Source organism: Talpa occidentalis, unplaced genomic scaffold (genome assembly GCF_014898055.3).
Source record: "Talpa occidentalis isolate TD23 unplaced genomic scaffold, MPIMG_talOcc4v2.1 talOcc4.11, whole genome shotgun sequence".
In the NCBI taxonomy this organism is placed as follows: Eukaryota; Metazoa; Chordata; class Mammalia; order Eulipotyphla; family Talpidae; genus Talpa; species Talpa occidentalis.
Window position 1 is genome coordinate 62162327 of NW_023601104.1, and position 18728 is coordinate 62181054.

The 18728-nt window shown below is 40.2% G+C and overlaps 1 protein-coding gene across 10 annotated transcripts in view; it reads left to right on the top strand.

Annotated features, from left to right (window-relative positions):
• The window catches only part of FRMD6 (FERM domain containing 6), a 136465-nt gene that overhangs the window by 95427 nt on the left and 22310 nt on the right, over positions 1-18728 (top strand). For 5 of the 10 annotated variants that reach the window (XM_054690358.1, XM_054690359.1, XM_054690356.1 and 2 more), the window contains 5 exons: positions 1756-1930; positions 6903-7238; positions 8276-8407; positions 11932-12023; positions 14334-17267. In XM_054690358.1, the coding sequence (XP_054546333.1) occupies positions 1756-1930; positions 6903-7238; positions 8276-8407; positions 11932-12023; positions 14334-14645 (1047 nt within the window). In that variant the 3' untranslated portion in view covers positions 14646-17267. Of the gene's footprint in view, positions 1-1755; positions 1931-6902; positions 7239-8275; positions 8408-11931; positions 12024-14333; positions 17268-18728 lie in introns of those variants that run through there. The other 5 variants (XM_037503331.2, XM_037503333.2, XR_008549987.1 and 2 more) reach the window with 3 other exon arrangements.

Consider the following 18728-nt stretch of genomic DNA (forward strand, 5'->3'; position numbering starts at 1 on the left):
TTAACTTTGTTCCTACATGAAGGGGGACCTGCCCTACCTCATCTATGTTGGTTTTCTCTTGTTCAAGCTCCTTGTGAAAGGATCTGAGCTAGTTGAAAATGAACAGTTTATTACCCCCATTTTGTCCCAAATTAAGTAGTAATAAAATACATTTATGGAATTGAGTGTTTTAAGCCTCCTGGACTCATTGGTTTCCTGATCTTGTATGTGAGCCTGAAGAGTTTAAGATAACAGATTTCTGAGCCTCATCTACTCCCATGTGAGTTTTGATTCAGTGGGTCAGGGATGAAAGCCAGAAATGTATTTTGACAGATTTTCCAGGATGATTCTTCTCATAGCCAGAGCAGCCCTAGCCTGGGTATGTGACCTTAGGCAGGTTGTTTTGAACTTTTTTGGTTTCTTCACTTCAAAATGGGAATAATAGGCCTTTCTCCATACACTTGTGAGGATTAAGTGAGTTAATACAAGTGTAGTGTTCATTATGTGTCAATTATTACTATTCTAGCGTGGGATCCACTATTGTTGCCTTTAAAATGAAAAATCAGAAGTTGAAAAATTCTGTCCCTGTTACGCTAACCCATGTTACATTGTACTGACTTTAAGTGTGTCACTAGAATGTGCCTCCCTCTTTACTTCTCCCCTCCATCTGAGCATCATTGCGTCTGGAATATTCCTTTTAGAAATTCTGCTGTCCTGTTCATTATAGGAATTCATAATATTCTATAACTCTAAGGGACTTTGATGAACTCATCCTCAACTCACAACTTTATGTTAATGAGCCCAGACTTAAAAAAAAAAAAAAAGACCTTCCCATAGCTTTACTGATGGATATTTAGGCCACTTCTGTCCTTTATCTTTCCTGTCATCCTTCCAGCTGTCCCTTTAGCTTCAAGCTCCTTCTCTTATCCAGCTATAGAGGTTTCCATTTTTCTAAACCCTAAATTTGTATGCTGTGTTGTTCACTATTATAACTTCTTATTTATTTCCTTTCCAGAATTTATCATGTTATAATTGTTAACTATGTTTATTTGCCATGTCTCCCCCCAGAATCTATCTCCTTGAGAGTAGGGATCTTGTCTGTCCTATTCACTGTCATTTTCTCAGTGCATAGCACAATTCTGGATACATAGTAAATGTTTAACAAATATTTGAATGCTTTATGCTTCTAGAAGTTGTCCTCTTGTTGGGCTTGAAATATTTGAATGCTGTGTACTTCTAGAATTTGTCATATCATTTGCCAAGTTAGGGTGTTGGGATTGCATTTGAAGGCACTTGCATTTGAAAGTCATTATGGGGCCTTCTCTCCTCCATTGTATAAATAGCCTGACCAGCCAGAGAAACCAAAGATGCTTCCCAACTGTTTTACACAGTCATGGTTTCCCTGGAGACTCTGAATGAATGCTTACATTATTTTTTTGGATAATCCTCTCTTCTGTGATATTGTTAAAAGGGAAAATAATTTACCCCTTGGGGGGATATTTTATTTGCTATTATTGAGGTAATACTGATTTAAAACAGTGTATGTAGAGGCACAGGCTCATACCTCTTTAGATGCAAGCCACCTTACCACACCCACCACCCAGGCACCGCTGTCTTCCACCATAGTCCACTGGGACCCCTCCCTGCCGTGGGGATTTTAAAAGGGAGCTTCACACCTATTTCTGAAACTGTAGTTCTTACTAAATAGAAAATGAAGAGGACTTGACAAATCAGAGATTATTTTTCCTGAATCTGATTCATACTTTCTCTCCATAGGGTAAGAAATTTGAGATTTTGCCAGATGGTTTGCCCTCAGCTAGGAAGCTCATATACTACACAGGGTGCCCCCTGCGCTCCAGACACCTCCTGCAACTCTTGAGCAACAGCCACCGCCTCTACATGAACCTGCAGCCTGTCCTGCGCCACATCCGGAAGCTGGAAGAAAATGAAGGTATTGCAGGATTTGGGGAAGGGAAGCAAATGGTGACTTTGTCCCCAGGGATCCCTTACTCTACAATTGCCATCAAGTTGGGGCCCAGAGAGTGGACTTTGGGGACTCCAGGTTCAAAGCTGCATTACTATTTACATCTCAGCACCATCCTGGAAGGCAAGGGGTAGCTTGAGGCCCACCTGCCATAGTGCTTATTCAATTACCTGAGGTTATCCCTGAAGCTAAAGTTTCAGTATAGTCTCTTTAAAGTTCCCTACACGTGGTTTGAAAACCTCTGCCAAAAGCTACCATGTGAAGGTTCAGGCCAAGGCTTATCTGCATATCTGTGCTCTGTACATACACTGATCCACCTTGGTGCTGTTATCCATAGGCAATCTGCAATTCCTGATTATGCCTTAGATTAAGTAACAGTAAAACTGGGTCATGGAAATGTTTCCAGCCTTTTTGATTAACTGTTGGGAGGTTCCCAAGGCTGACTCAGCAAGAATTATAAAGGACAGGGAAGTTTTCATTTAAGGATTTTTGCCAGCCAGTTTGGTGGGACTTTGCCAAGGCAGACAGATCAGAATAGACTCTTTGGGGCCCAGAATGCCAGGCTCTAAAAAGGAGGACAAGTCACGTAAGGAAGAAGGCAAGGCTAGAGCCTCTAACTAAATAAACTTTATAATATTAACCTAATGGTTAGTCCTTTATCTTAGTTGTTGCACCCTGCGGTTACTCCATTTAACACACTTTTACCATCTAATCCCCCAGAAAGCAACTTTGCTTATTCTTTTTTTTTTTTTTTTTTTAAGATTTATTTATTTATTTATTTGTTTGTTTGTTTGTTTATTTATTTATTTATTTATACAAGCACAGGGTACAGTCAGAAGCGTGGGAGGGTGAGAGAATTCACCAGAGCCAGAGCGGGGAGCAGAGCAGGCAGAAGGACCGAAGTACACACTGCTGAGGGGAGCAGCGCGCAGGAGAGGTTTGCGCGCCATGTGGGACCCTCCTCCGGTGGCCTGGGAGCAGCCGGCGATTGAACTGGTACTGCAGAGGCTGCGGGCAGCTTCACAACCCAGCGCTCAACCGCTGTGCCACCAGGGAGGCCCTTATTCATTTATTTTTTAATATCTTGATTTTTAAATTCATGTAGTAATTCAATTAGATTAGACTTTGGGTATTTGCGTGAACAGCAGGATACAGATTCCTATCTCACTTCCCTACCTGAAACACATTTGACCTCTCAGACTGCACCTTTCCTACAAAAACAAGACAAATACCTGCCTTTTCTTAACCAACAAAAACCTTTATAGAGGTTTTGATTGATTTCTTTCATATGCTGTCTGTCTCAATGCAACCCAGTTTGGAGATGCCATTGTAATTTAAGTAGCAATTAGAAGATGAATCATTTCCCACCACCTGCATCTGTCTTCAGAGAGAACTGGTACAACTGTCAGGTGTACTGCCTTCTTCTGTTTCCAGCCTTCCAGTTCTTCCCCACTATGACTCATCAGGGTAACAGATATCTTTCTTTGATGCTGATGTGAAGGTTTAAGAGGAATTCAGACAGGACAGAAGCACAAAGAAACTTGAGAATAGGTGACTTAGGGACAGAGCCCACCATTTGCCAGTCAGCCTGGTTCCAAAATGGCCAGCTTGGCACCTTGAGAAGTTCATTTATTCCCTCAGCTCTTTGCCAACAGCCTTTTAGTAAACTCTTGTCTAGATGACCTTAAGGGGGGCCCTTTAGAGCCTGAAAGAATTAATGGACCTCCTCTAGAGAGGCTAAAATAAAATTGCAAAGAATTTTCAGCTCTTAAGAGGGCAGGGTTTTCTCCATTATCAAGCTTAGCACCAAGTGCATTGGGGGCTTAAGTGAATAGGGTGGAAGGAATGATAAAGGTGTAAATTGAATCTTTAATTTTTAAAAAAAAATTTTAAAGATTTATTTGTGCATTGAAGAACTGGGGTGTAGGCCAGAAGTGTGGGGGGGCGGGCGGCGGATGAGAGGACTCATCAGAGACAGATGGAGAGCAGAGCAGGCAGATCTATTGAAATACACTGCTGAGGGGAGCAGCGGGTAAGACAGGAAAGGTCTGCTAGGGTATGTGGGTTAGCTCCCTGGCCAGGGATTGAACTCAGGCCACAGCAATGATAGCATGATAGCACTGTGACTTAATCCCTATGCTACCAGGGAGGCCCTAAATTGAATCTTTTATAAGATATGTATGGATAGATTTAGAGGGAATTTTTTTCTTCTTCTCCATAATATTTCGTCTACTTAGAGAACCCTCGAAGTCTGAGAAGAGCCCTAAGTTTTTCTGAGCCAACCTTAGCTTGCGTCGTTACCTCACCCAGTTAAGGGCTCCATCATTTTCATAAGGAAACCCTTCACTCAATATTAGTTTAGCAAAAAAAAAAAAACAACTAGCACAAAATGAGTCTTTTTTCCTTAATTGTATTTAACTTAGAGTCACATTGTCTGAAACACTATTTTAGCATCTTAGAGCAGAAAATGATCACAATAATTCTTCCATATGATTTAGAAGAGAAGGGAGAGAGGAGTGGTTTGTATCATTAAAAAAATTAACCCAACTTTATTCAATAGCTGGAGTTTGTTAGGTCAAATGTCAGGAGGTCACATTAACTATATTCTATCCCAAGATAATGTATGAAAAACTTTATCATCTCTCAGCTACTACAACATAGAAGAAAAGGGACATCAATGTATTGATAATTTGCACTGTTGATGTGAGTGATTATTAGGAAGTTGAAAATTTTGTATCATTCAGAATAAATTGCAGGGTTATTTAAAATTTCAGTGTATAACTGAATTGTGTGAAGCTGTGCTACAGCACTGTGAAGGGAACAGAAACCAGCCACATGGAAACCAGAATTGCTCTGATATGTTGATGTAGATTTCCACACGTTTCCACTGGATAGAAAGCAGCCTGGCAGGTACTTGTCTTCTGGAGTGCCTACTAGTGAGTGTAGAGTAACTATAATTGGTGCTGAAGCTTCTGGAAATTGGGAGTAAAAGGCTATTGTAAAGAGAGAGAAAATCCTTTGAATTACTATATCCATAATTCCCAATTGTCTTAGAATTTGAACACCCTCTCTAGAACCTTCTTTAATTTTTCTCCTCACTGCCTACCCTTCCAAGGGCCACACTGTGTTAATTTGAACTACACTTACACAAATTATATGAGGGCCTCCCTGGTGGCGCAAGCAGTTGAGCGCCACACTGTGAAGCTGTCTGCAGCCTCTTCAGTGAGGGTTCGATCCCGGCCAGCCGCGGAGAAACCCACATGATGCAGCAGACCTCTCCTGCCTCTGCCGCCTCTCCCCTCAGCAGTGTGTTTCATCAGTCTGCCTGTTCTGTTCCCCACTCTGTCTCTGGTGAATCCTCTCACCCTCCCACACATCTGGCCTGTACCCGGTTCTTGTATAAATAAATAAATCTTTTTTTAAAAATACAAATTATATGAGAATTTACAAACCCCTTCAGCTCTTTACCTTTATTTCTTCCCTGTTGCCTTCAGAAAACAGAACTCAGTAGAACCCCATCTAGCTCTAAACGATAACTGTGGATGGACACCGTCATAGCAGCAATTTGTGTGGAGAGGTGGGGCTTCCAATGTCTGGGTCCAGTCCACTTTCTTTATTGCTGCACACACTTGCCTTTGGTTTTCAGCCTGGTTTCTGGTAGAGAGGCATGGATAGGCTGGAGTGCAGTAATGTCCATGTTATGTTGCCTTCTTGAAGCACTTTGTTGCATTTTGCATCCTGGAAAGCATATCTTCTTTTCTTTGCTTATTTCCTCTGGGGAGCAGATGGTGATTATATTTCTGAACCAGATTCAGCCATCAGTAGCACAGGTATTTTCACTTAACTAAGAAACAAGACAATTAAGTCCATTAACAGGCCCCTGAGAACCCAATCAGTTTACTAGTTAGCAGTTTCTGAAATAATAATCTAACATTTCCCAAATGCTCTTTCCATTTTTAACATTGTTGTGATATCTCTTTTTTCCCTCATCAGCAGTAAAAATACAAGGATACTAAACTATTTGTTACAAACTTCTGATCTGAAATACAAAAATAACTGTTTTGTGTCAAATGTATACTGCAGTTTAGTTGTAACATTGTGTCTCAATGTTATGGGTAGTTTAACATTTGATTAATAGAGACTTAAAATGTTTTTGCATTAAAGAACAGCACTGAAATGTTAAATCAGGAAGTTTTACCAATCAAAGGCCATATGTATATAAATCATCAACTAGTAGTGATACAACTATTTTCTAAATAGTGATAAAGAAAGCTTTACTAGTTCAGCCTAAGTGGAGAAAAGCAATCTTCATTATTGAATGTCTAAATTTTATACTTCTTTGAAAGAAATTCTCAGAATAGCTTTATTTAAAATTGTTTTATTCTAACAAAACTAAACTAACAATAAACAAATGAGTGGCAAATAGCATAATTATATTTATTAAATAGTCTTTTACAGCAGTGCTTCTGAATTTATATATGGAGAAGGACTAGATTCTATAAATTTCTAATCCACCGAGGACTGATACATTTGGAAAGTACAAAATCACATCTATGACTATCATGAAATGTCAAAGTGCTCTTAAAGTTTCTAAATGTTTGTTCTCACTTACTGAACTTATTTCAGTGTGGATCAATGACATTTTGCAGACAAGAAGAGGTTGAAGAGGTTGCTGCCTATACTTTGAGTAGCATTCTTTTATAGCATTTGAAGTTCAAAACTCTTTGAGTAGCTTCAGTACTCAGCAAATTTTGTACTGGTTTTCATTCGTTTTTCAGCCTTCTTCAGTTGCAGTCCTACCCAAATTATCACCACTTCCACTCACCAGATTCTGGCTGTGAAATTGTACTTGTTTTGGGCCTGATGATGCATACAATCTAACCAGTCACTTGTTCTGTCTTGGTTGAATATAATAACAAGCTGTGTTCCTCACCAACAGAGAAGAAGCAGTACCGGGAATCTTACATCAGCGACAACCTGGACCTCGACATGGACCAACTGGAAAAGCGGTCTCGGGCCAGTGGGAGCAGTGCAGGAAGTATGAAGCATAAGCGTCTGTCTCGTCATTCCACCGCCAGCCACAGCAGTTCTCACACCTCGGGTATCGAGGCCGATACCAAGCCCCGCGACACTGGGCCGGAGGACAGCTACTCCAGCAGTGCCATCCACCGCAAGCTGAAAACCTGCAGCTCAATGACCAGCCACGGCAGCTCTCACACCTCGGGGGTGGAGAGTGGCGGCAAGGACCGACTGGAAGAGGACTCGCAGGACGATGGTAACCTCGCCAGTCATCTGTGCTAACTGGGCTCACATGTCGTCTCTTCTTTTCACTCCTAGCTTTTTCCTAGCAAAGATTGTGTAGAATTCATGTCTGGTGAGCTGCTGAGGAGTAGTAATAGAGAGGAGAGGTGACTTCCCAACTCCCCAGTAGAGTGGGTGAGTTGTTGTGTTTGTGAACAGAGCATCCCTCTCGCCACGATCCTTTGTTGCCACAGGTTAGATGGTTGTGGATTCCAAGTCCTAGCAGTTTATATGAAGTAAAGGTTAGTCCTGCAAGTTTAGCCCTTGTGACTGCATTTCTGATTCTCAGATTAAATAGGTGTTAGGACAACAGAGTGGAGGCAGTGATAGTGACAAAGATGAATTTTGGCCAAAAAAAAAATGAGCAAAGGCCTTTTGTTTCTTAAACACCTTCCATGTAACCAAAACTCTAGGAGTAAGTTGAGACCTCGAGCCTAGGTAAAGCCAAACTTACTAGTGTTCATATGCATCTTTTTTACAATTTTCTGTCTCAAATCACTGCTATAGCACTAAGGTTTAAGAAAAAGATACTCCATTAAAGAAAACTAAAAACATTTGTTTAGCTAGTATACAGTTCATGTGGATCTGGATCTCAGATTGAGTCACTAAATGTCCTGAGAATAGGCAGCTCTGGGAAGTGGGGAGCGCCTCCAGCTACTCCTTTAGCCTGTGTCAGCAGTCTGGGCATTAGGGCATTAGGCAAATAGCCTATTCATCTCTGTCAGTCCTTTGTCATTCAGCATGGGGGTACAGCTTTTCTCTTTCTTGAAAAATAAAGAATAATTGACAAATCCTGGCATTACAAGACAGCTAGAGAGCACAGCAGTCCTGTGAGAGAGAACAAGTAGCATCTAGTTAATAATGTCCCTACGGTTTTTGCTTTTAAAGTCTCATCAACAAATTTATTTTTAAATATGGATAATTACATAGCCTTCTTCAAAAGTGTGGCTATGAATTATGGTAGCCATTTTCCTGCATTTTACTAAAAGGCTTTTCCTTCTTCTGTATCAGAAATAGAAATGTTGGTTGATGACCCCAGGGACCTGGAGCAGATGAATGAAGAGTCTCTGGAAGTTAGCCCAGACATGTGCATCTACATCACGGAGGACATGCTCCTGTCGAGGAAGCTGAATGGACACTCAGGTGAGCTCTTAAGGAAGGTCATCTGACCTAGTGGCTCAGAAAATTGGAGGGCGCAGTGGGGACTTTGGGTCAGAGATAGGGTTGGAGTAAGAGCCTTTCTAAGACATTTTCATAAAGTGCGGAATTCAGGGCGTTCCGTGAAAGGAAAGGAAAGGGGAAAGGGAAAAGGAAAGGAGAAGAGCACCCAGGATTGGGAATTAACGTTTTCTCCCCCATGCTCTGGATAGAGTTTATAGTAGGAAGGGGTCTGGGAGACTTAGACTGGTGGCCTCCTTTTTACAGATGAGAAAACCTGTTGGGTAGAGAGGGAATATGCTCTCTGGCTAGAAGCAGAAGTCAGTTCTCTAGGCTTATTTTGTTTTGTTGCGTGCCGCCCCTCCCCCCCCAACTTTACCTGGTCTAGGGGGAAAAGTGTCAAACATGGTTTACATAAAGAGATACTCTTGAATCTCACATTTGATTCATTCCTCTAGAAAACAGGCAATCACTGTAACCTTATTACAAGGTTATATAATATATGATATAATCTATATTTCTAGCAAATGAAAGGTGTTATCTTTTTTTGCAGAAAGCAGCAGTATGGCTTTTGCTTTTAAACCTTAGTCATTTTTAGCTGCATTTGTTATGTGTCATGAATTAGTCTCTATTCTTCAGAGAAATATGTCTCAAATGTCAAATGTCAGAATGACCCAGGTGCTTACTGTTCTACTTCAAGCTCTGGCTCAGTGAAATGAGTGAAGTGACCTGCCACTGCTCTCAAGACCCTCAAGTCTAACAGTGAACCTCTCCCACGCATCAGGCGCTGGGAATCAGAGCTGAGGAAGGCGCATACTTACAGTCTCAACCGTGATGGCACTTACTCTGTGAGAGCTTGAGGCCCCTTTACTGCAGCGTTAACTTTGTTAACCTAGAAAACCATGGCCTCCTGGCAGAACCTCTCCTAGGAGCTGACCTGCCCATGGCTACAGAGAATCAGTCTGCATGTCCCTCAGACTTAACAGACGCATTGCTCTAGTCCTGCTTAGCCTTCCTATTCCAAACATGGCCCTTTTGGACTATTTACTTTACTATATTGCACTTGTTTCTTACAAATACATCTCAATCTACATTAAGTACAAATTTACCATTATATGCACATTATAGGTGCATGAATAACACACACTTGCTTATGTTGTGGGTGGAAAGAAAATAGTTTGAAATGTTGTAGGCCAAATTGCCTGTGGCAAAGGGGTGCATGAGGAAAGCAGACTTTTACTTGCTGTTTTTATATTTCTGAGTTTAATTTTTATAAGATTAGCATGTAAATTTAAATAGAAACAAAATTTTTATAGGATGACCATTTAAAAAGATTTACATACAAAAGGTGTTTATTGAAATGTCATTTCTAATAGCAAAAAGAAAAAGAACCTAAATGTTTCATAATAAATAAGTATATTCTATTCAGACAATGGAATGTTATATAGCCAGAAAAAGAGATTTTTCAAAGAATGTTTTGTAATATAAGAAGGTAGGTAAGAAAAACAATACAAATCCTATAATCAGCATGATCTCAAATTATAAAATAAAAATGATTGTATATATATGAAAAACACATAAAAATATTACCAGCCTTTTCTCTGTTCTAGTTTTCCAAAATCCCTACAATTTGAGCAGTTAAGCATTGTTTTTAAAGCATGGAGTTAAGATTGAGTCATGAAGTTTACAGCTCCATCCTCCCTTCTTGTGGAAGTTTGGTAGGAGGAGTTAGTTTACTGTTCTAAGTATCAGGTTTGATGCTGATTTTTATAGTGGCAGTTTGAGTTTGGGCGTGGGGGGTGGTGGGCAGGTTATTTTCAGAGATGGTAGCCAAGAGCACACTTATCAGGAAATCCAAAAGGAAACATACCAAGTCCTAACCAGTGCCTTGGTCCACATCTTCCTGTGAGGATTTGTTTAAAAGTTTAATAATTTCTGGATGATAAGGATCTTTCTAAAGAAACACCTCCCATTAAAGCAGTTTGCACTAACCCCCGTTATATAAATATCATCTAAGTGTTTTTAAACTGTCTACATGTAAACTGAGAATGTTTTCCTAGTTCATGTTTCAGTTGAACTAATTATCAAACATTTAATGTATGCAGAACATATGCCAGACACCAAATCATTGTGAGACATTTCTAAAGAGTAAAGGGATGGAAGACAAAAAATCATGTCTGTAGGTAACTAGCAGTGAGTAAATAGAAATCTCATTACAAAAAGTTCTTTTCTATGAAAGAAAATGCACTTTCCCTGAGAAGTCATTTTGCCTGAGAACTGGGACTCAGATTACGTGCTTACTTATCATATTTGCAAAAAAAAAAAAAAAAAGGTCAGTGGTCTTACTTACCAGTTCTTGTTGGCAATTTTTTGTCTTCTGGAATATTTTTCCTGGTTCTTCCCTTAATATCTTGGTCACATAGATAGTGTCAATCCTGGATTTCTGGGGGATTTTTTGTTTTTGTTTTTTTTTTTTTTATATACAAGAGCTGGGGTACAGGCCAGATGTTGGGGAGGGTGAGAGGATTCACCAGAGACAGAGTGGGGCACAGAACAGGCAGACTGACGAAATATACTGCTGAGGGGAGCAGCTGGCGAGACAGGAGAGGTCTGCTCACCATGTGGGTTGCTTCAAGGCCAGTGGGGATCGAACCAGCACTTCAGAGGCTGCGGACAGCTTCACAGTGCTGCGCTTAACCACTTGCACCACCAGGGAGGCCCCTGGATTTCTGTTTGGAAAATATTAGCAGGTTGCCCCCAAGCACGATTAGGGACTCTGTTGATCTCAGAGATCCAGAAATAGTCTCTTAGCTATGAGATTTGGAAGCAGTGCACAGTGTCCCTGCTGACCCAGAAGAGCTCCTGTGAACCTGGTGTGTTCCACATACAGGCCCCATACCTGGCCCTTTGCATGCAGTTGCTTTGTAATCATCTTAAAACTACTGAGTAGTTGCTCTTATTAGCCCCTTTTATAAGAGGAAGAGACTAAGATACAGAGGGTAGGTTACTGCCAGGACACATAGCTAATTATTTACTTTCTGTGCTCAGTTCCAACCCAGGTCTGTGTGACCCCACAGGCCAGAATCCCCACACTTATCCACTGCTCATCCAAATCAAGTGGAAGCAAATTTAGAGGCTGCAGCACTAGTCAGTCAAAATTAGTGTTATGTGAAAAGTGGGAATACTTTAGGAGCTAAAGAGACTGCTTTACATTTACAGTCTTTGTTCTCATTACTAACTTATCATAAACGGCTTCATTAGAAGTTTAAGCAAATTCAAATTCCAAACTCTGTCCTATACGCTGACCCCACATTTATCTCATTCCCCCAGTATACTGTAAGACAAGAGCTAATGTGCTCCATCCAGTTTATCTACCATCAAAAAGTCACAGTGAGAATTTTCAGTAATGGATAGCATTTGACATTTTATTCTTGGTATATGTAAGATATGCAACAAGGGTTATGCATACCTAAGTCTTCATTGCTTTTTCCTCTATGTTGTACTTTTAGGGTTGATTGTAAAAGAAATTGGTTCTTCCACCTCCAGCTCCTCAGAAACCGTTGTCAAACTCCGTGGCCAGAGCACTGATTCTCTTCCACAGGTAGGAATGGAATTAAAACATTTTTAAGTCAGAAACTGAAATTATAAAATAGTTTAAATAGGAACTTACATCTATATTTCCATAAATATGCAAAAATTTAAAGTCTTAAGAAAATAATTCTTACTAGACATGGATAGATTATGTGTTTTGTTCCACATTTTATATAGGTGGGAAGTATCTGGTCTTCAGACTTCAGGTGTGTGGGTGGCAGTGGTTGGAGAAGTAGTTGGTTGACCTCAACAACTGTGAGAGTGTATTTTCTTGGTGGTGTGTCATAGCAGAAATGTTTCCATCTCTGATAATTGTTCTGGGGTTGAATTTTCAAAGTAAGCTCTAGAGTATTTGATAACCTGTAGAACTATTAAAATGTCAGAAGACAGAGATATATTAAAATACCCTGAAGCCATGCTTACAGCACTTGAGTGTGCTCTATGACTGATACTCACCTCTGCATCTGAGCGCTAGCTTTCCCTCTCCTTCTGAGTCTTGCTGCCTTGGGCTCCCGCTGGCTTTTTTTTTCTTTCCCCACCTCTGTGTGTTTCATCCTCTTTATTTTTTTCTCTTGTATTCTGATAATCTTTGCCACCTACATTTTTCTCTTTCTTTCCCTTTTTCTCATGTGGCTTTTTTTCTCTTCCTTTTAAGTCAGCATAATGTGAACATGACATTTTATGAAGGATTTTTCTGAAAATTCCAATGAATAATTTTTACAACAGTGTGTATAGCATGATGATTAGGGATTCGAGCTCCTAAGTCAAATGGCCAGACTTGCACCTCTGCTCTGCTGCTCAGTGTCAGCTCTTAGTACACAGAAGTATTTGTGGGAACAGCTGAGGATCAGATGCCACAACTTCAAAATGGGGAGAAGGGAGTATGTGTGCCTGTCTCGAGGATTTGTGATGATGACCTGATGCATTCTAGGTGTGAAACCGCCTGGGTACCTAGGAAGGTGGCACTGATATAAGGAACATCGTCCTCACATGTGATGCTGTGCCCTTCTCTCCTCCTAGTACTATGGCTTCTAGTGAAAGTGATATCTTATTCTTACAAGCTTGGCTATTGTGATATTCAGCAGCAAAAGCTGGAGATGTAATCCTCGTTTCTTTAAATAACTCATTAAGTATCTTCCATTCATACAATTGTCTAAACCATTTTTTAGCCTATATATATCTTCAGCCAGTGCCACCTCTAGGGATAATGAGCTCCAAAACTGCCACCTGCTGTGCAGAGTATTTGGTTGGACATGGCCTCTGCAGTGTTCAGAAGCTGCCTCTCAGGCCTGGGTCTTGCTTCCCAACCTTTTCTGTACCGAAACATTTCATATTATTTTTCTACCCAAGAATTTTGACTTTTTACAGAGTTGTTCTTCAAACTGTGTTTCTTAAGTAATAATTGGTTTGTTTTCCCATTTATTAAAATAACAGACCACAGTATGAGAGTGTTACCACATTAAACCATCATATCCTAGTGAAAATACAAACAGTATCTTTACCTATGTAGCCTTATTTTAAGATGTTTGCTTGCTTTGGATTCCTGTTGCATTTACTTCTATATGCGTTGGGACATTCATCTGTAAAATGGAGACAATGATAGCACCTGCCTCATAGGGATGATAAGAAGATTAAATGAGTTAACACATGTAGTGTGTTTAGATCAGGACCTGGCTTGTAATAAATGCTCAGTAAATGTTAGCTGCTTGCAGTGCCAGGAAGGCACAGAGCAGGTTTTCTATGTCTGGGCAGACGGGTAAAGGAGGAGTCCTAGAGCCCTCAGTGGTTTTTTCAGGGTTTTAATGATCTTTCTACACCATTTGTAATGAGGAAACCAGGTGCAGGGCAGGCATGGGGGCTGGCTGGGCCGGGTGCTTAGCAGGTCTCCCAGCCCCCGGCGAATCTTTACTCTTCCTGGGCTCTCTGGCGTTCTCTCATGATCTCTTAGCTGGTCTCTACTGCTCTCTGATGCACAGTCCTCTGCCACCGCCCGTCCTCTTCTGCCGTGCTTATATGCTCAGTCTTTCGCCTTAGGTGTTCCCGCTCATACACGCTCACACCACACTCCAAGTGCCGCCATCAGGCACGCCTGCAAGACCACAGGTCCATCATTGATGCTAATGGCAGGAGGGTATGAAAAGCCTGATGACTTCCATTTACCCTACACTGGTGATGTTAGTGTTAGTAATAACATAGCCCCCCAGAAACCACAGCTCCAAAACCATTATCATATAAGCATTCCTTAACCTCTTCTGATTTTGCAGTCATGCTCTCTGCAGGGCAGAGTGTTAGTTTGTCCCTTTCCTCTTTACTCTTAAAGTTGTTTCAGCCTTCCCTTACTTCACAGACTATATGTCGAAAACCAAAGACCTCCACCGATCGACATAGCTTGAGCCTGGATGACATCAGACTTTACCAGAAAGACTTCCTGCGCATTGCAGGTCTGTGTCAAGACACTGCTCAGAGCTACACGTTTGGATGTGGCCATGAACTGGATGAAGAAGGCCTCTACTGCAATAGCTGTTTGGCTCAGCAATGTGTCAACATCCAAGATGCTTTTCCAGTCAAAAGAACCAGCAAATACTTTTCTCTGGATCTTACTCATGATGAAGTCCCGGAGTTTGTTGTATAAAGCATGTCTGCGTGCAGCTCTGCGGGCAGGCTGCTGTCTGCTGGAGGCTGTGAAAGCCATGGGTTTCTCTTACTACTTGTGCCATATTTCCTTCACCCCAAACATAGCTCTTTCTTCTTAATACTTGCGATGGAAAAAAAAAGCCTTGGGACAGTTGCACTTTAAGTATTACACAGAGATAAAAGAACTACAGAGAATGTACAGCCAGACAAGTGCCCAGAAGTTCATTGATCCTTTGCAAGGAAAGCGCTTTACTCATTACCAAGCCTTCAGAATTTTGAACTGTTGTATGTTTCTTCATCATTTTTTTTTTAAGTTCAGTTACACATAGCATCACATTTTGTATCATGTCGACAATGTTGTTAGGTTTATTCATTTGCTTGTAAATTTTTTGTTATCACTCCCTCATGAAATTCTCGTGGTTTGAGGGAGGAGAGAGAAAAGAATCTCTTCTTTGCCTAGTATATATAGCCATTGCCGCCTCACTGGGGCCATCCTAAAGCAAACACTAAAGAAGTTCTCAGAATCATGGGGTTCTAGCAAGCCAAAGACATATACATAACAGGAGTGCAGCCCGGGGTCACGAAGATGAGGATTCAGCAATAACCAGAAGGCTGCATGCTGCGTTGCCTATAGCTCCCTTGCGCCCGCTCAGTGCCATGCCCTCCTGCTCATCCAGAACACCCCAGCACTCAGCTCAGCTCCTCACCCAAGTAACGGATCCATTGTGTTCACATCATAAAGAATTTTGTAGAGCTTATAAAATAGTGTTTGTGCTCAGTGATGTTTTTTTTTTTTTCCTTAATCAAGAACAAACTATGGTAGTACTGGTTTCTGCTTGCCTGAAGTATCCCAACTATACATATATGTAAGACATATATAAATACACAAGACTGTGCGTATTTATATGTGTCAAAAGCTTACTAAGTCTTCGTTTTGGCCCCGTGACTTGTATACGCTGTCTGTCTTATTTAATGTGGAGGATGCATCATTGAGAGTGATACCTGCAGACAATCATTTGATTTATGTAAACTTAAGAATGTTTTCTCATTTGTCTTTTGTCATAGTTCTCAATCCTGGTTGCATATGGGATTATTTGGGGAGCTTTTAAAAATATGTCAATGTCTGGGTCCCAGCCCAGATCATTTCAATCAGTCGCCTGTAGTAAGACCCAGGTGGAATTGCCTTTCCTTGAAAATTTCTCCAGATGTGGCTAATATGCAACAGGGTTGGAAACAGCTGATCCAGAGGGCAGTCTTTTTATTCATTTTGAAGTTAAAAATATATACAGAAATTGTTAGTGTTCAAGAATGGGCCATTTTTAAGATGGTTACCGTCGTTGCTGTAAAAAAAAAAACAATGAAAACAAGTCAGGAGAATTGAACTTACTAATCTCTAGATGTAGAGTTATGGTGTTGCTCGCAATTCAGGAGAGAATTTTAGCACAATGTCTTTCTATGAGATGTTTATAATGATTTCCTATTTTACAACATTTGTTTACCATATTTTGATATACCATTTTTTCTATGTACCAGGTTTTATTAAAAAATTATTATTTTCTAAAGATGCAGTCATATTTTTATACAAAATTAAGTTTTCAGGTAACAAAGAAATAGATTTAGGGTACAGCAGAGCGTGCAGTGTTACCCGTGGGTGGGAGTCAGTATTATAAACACGTGGAGCGTGGAAAAGCTCCCCCTTGTGTGTCCCCATGCGGATGTGACAGGGCAGTGTTTACACCACAAGCCTGGTCAAATTAGTTTAACCTGACACTTTAAAAGGAAAAAAGTTTATAGAGTTTTATAGTCATGAAATCATTTTGCTTTATCAAATGTTTTCAAAGAACCAAAGTTTCAGATATCAGAATGTATAAAAGTATATCGATATCTATATAAAAGAATGAAAGGATCATTTAATGACTCTTATTTATAAGTCATTAAATAACTCACCATTTCTTATACATGCTTAAGTAACAAATGCTCATAAAGTTTGGCTTTAAAGAGCTCAGATCCTGATGTGGTGCATTTCCTTAGCTCTTAGTGTTTCTTGCAAACATCAGAAAATAATAATTCATTAAGTGGGTAGCTCTTTATACTTTATTTTCTCTCTACTTCAACCAGAATCAGGTCTTCAGGGCTTTGCCAGTGTTGTTGGTGGCTTTGCACACCTTCTTTCTAATTGGATTTATGAAGTCTTGTGGGTTTTCAAAAATAAAACATGCTAAGAAACGTTTTTGCTTTTTGATCCAGTGTTTGCAGCAGAATTATATATATGTATATGAAAATCCATTTTGAATATCTTTTTGTATTTGGAAATTGTTTTAAAAAATAAAGAAGGAAAAGAAAAGTATAAAGCTGTTATTTATTCTGCATTTGTTAATATCCATTGCTAGTCAGTATACCAATTTGGTGTATATTGCCTCTACACATCTACATTTGTATTTGCAATGATGAGCTTTATATCTACATAAACTGTAAATAATCCTTTCTGTGAAAGGATCATCATATCAGGATGATACCAAAATTGTGTAAAAAAAATGCATTATTTTGTAATTATTTCTTATAGGTATTTCATGGTGAGATTAGCAATCAATAAAGTTACCTTTTATTTGTCTTTAAAGTGTCTTCTTTATTATTAAGCAGGAATCATTAAAGAATGCTCCTGAGGACTAGGATGGGGGAGAAGCATGTTTAGATCTTCTAACAAACTTTTAACTTTTATAGAATTCAGCCATTTGGAAGTATACTATCTAAAACAAAAACTTTCTGGTCAGTGTTGCTCATGAATTTTGCAGAGTACTTGGTAAATTTAAGTGAATTGGAATCAGGAAAGAAAATGTTTGGTCACCATGAAGTGTCTGGCATTACACCATCATGTTTGGTCCTCACAGCCCTATAAGGACTTACCACCCTCTTCTTATAGCTGAGGAAACTGCTTAACTTGCCCAGCATGCTATAGCTAGTAAATGATAGAGCAGACTTTTAAACCGAGATTTATCTCCAAAGATTTGCTTTTTCTGCTACATATACCATGTTACCCACTGCCCTTAGAGGAAGCTCAGAATCTAATAGGGAAAACAGCCTTACAATTTTGGTAGTGTGATAAATGAAGTTTGTTGGTTCACACACTTTTTTGGAGCACCCACCATGTGCCAGACATACATAAGGCTTATCCAGGAATTGCTTTGGCACAGAAACAGTGAAGAAAATGGGGTGGGAGGTGGGATATAGAGGTTTTACTCTGAGGAATATCCTTGAATTGGATGTGATTAAATACAAGCAGTCCAGGCAAAGACTTAGATGTCAGAGACAACAATGCTCACTTGAGGGCCAACAGGTAGCTTTGGTCTTGAGTGATGACTCTAGCCTGGTCTTGAAAGGCCTTGGGGGCCTGCATGGGTGTTTTTATGGACAACTGGGAGCCACTTAAGGGGATTATAAGAGGGAAGAGAGGTATTTGGGGTTTGAGAGAAATCATGGGAGAGAGTTAGTAGGGAGGAGACAGCAAGACAAGAGAGAAAGATGATCTGAACTCACAATGTGGCATAGGGAGAAAAAGGGAAAGATTGCAAGCTATGTAGGAAGCAGAATAACAGGACTGTCAAACATGTGCTTGCACAGTCGGCACCCTCTAAACCAGATACTGGAGAAAATAGGCAAGTTTTCCATACTTGGCAATATCCTTAGGAAGACTGAAGAGTTAACTAGGGCTTTACAGCTCTATAGCATTGGTTCTCAATCCTGGCGGCATAAGAGAATGGTCTCTTAAGAGAGGATCATTTAACATTTAGCAGATGCCTGGAGCCCAAACTTTGGTTGGGGGTGGGTCTCTGCAAGTGGTGCTAATGTGCATCAGGATTTCCTCCATTGGTCTAGGGAAGCCTGAACAATATCCACCAGCCAGATCGTCTGCTCTTGACCTAACATGACTCACACTTGGGATGGATTGGGTCTCCACAGTGGCCAGGTTCTTGCATTTTATGAAATGACATTTTCTTTTGTTCAATAAAGTGGTCAGAGAGAAGACCAATGTTCAAAAAGGCACTGAACACACCATTTCAGAATGTCTAAATACACCCATATT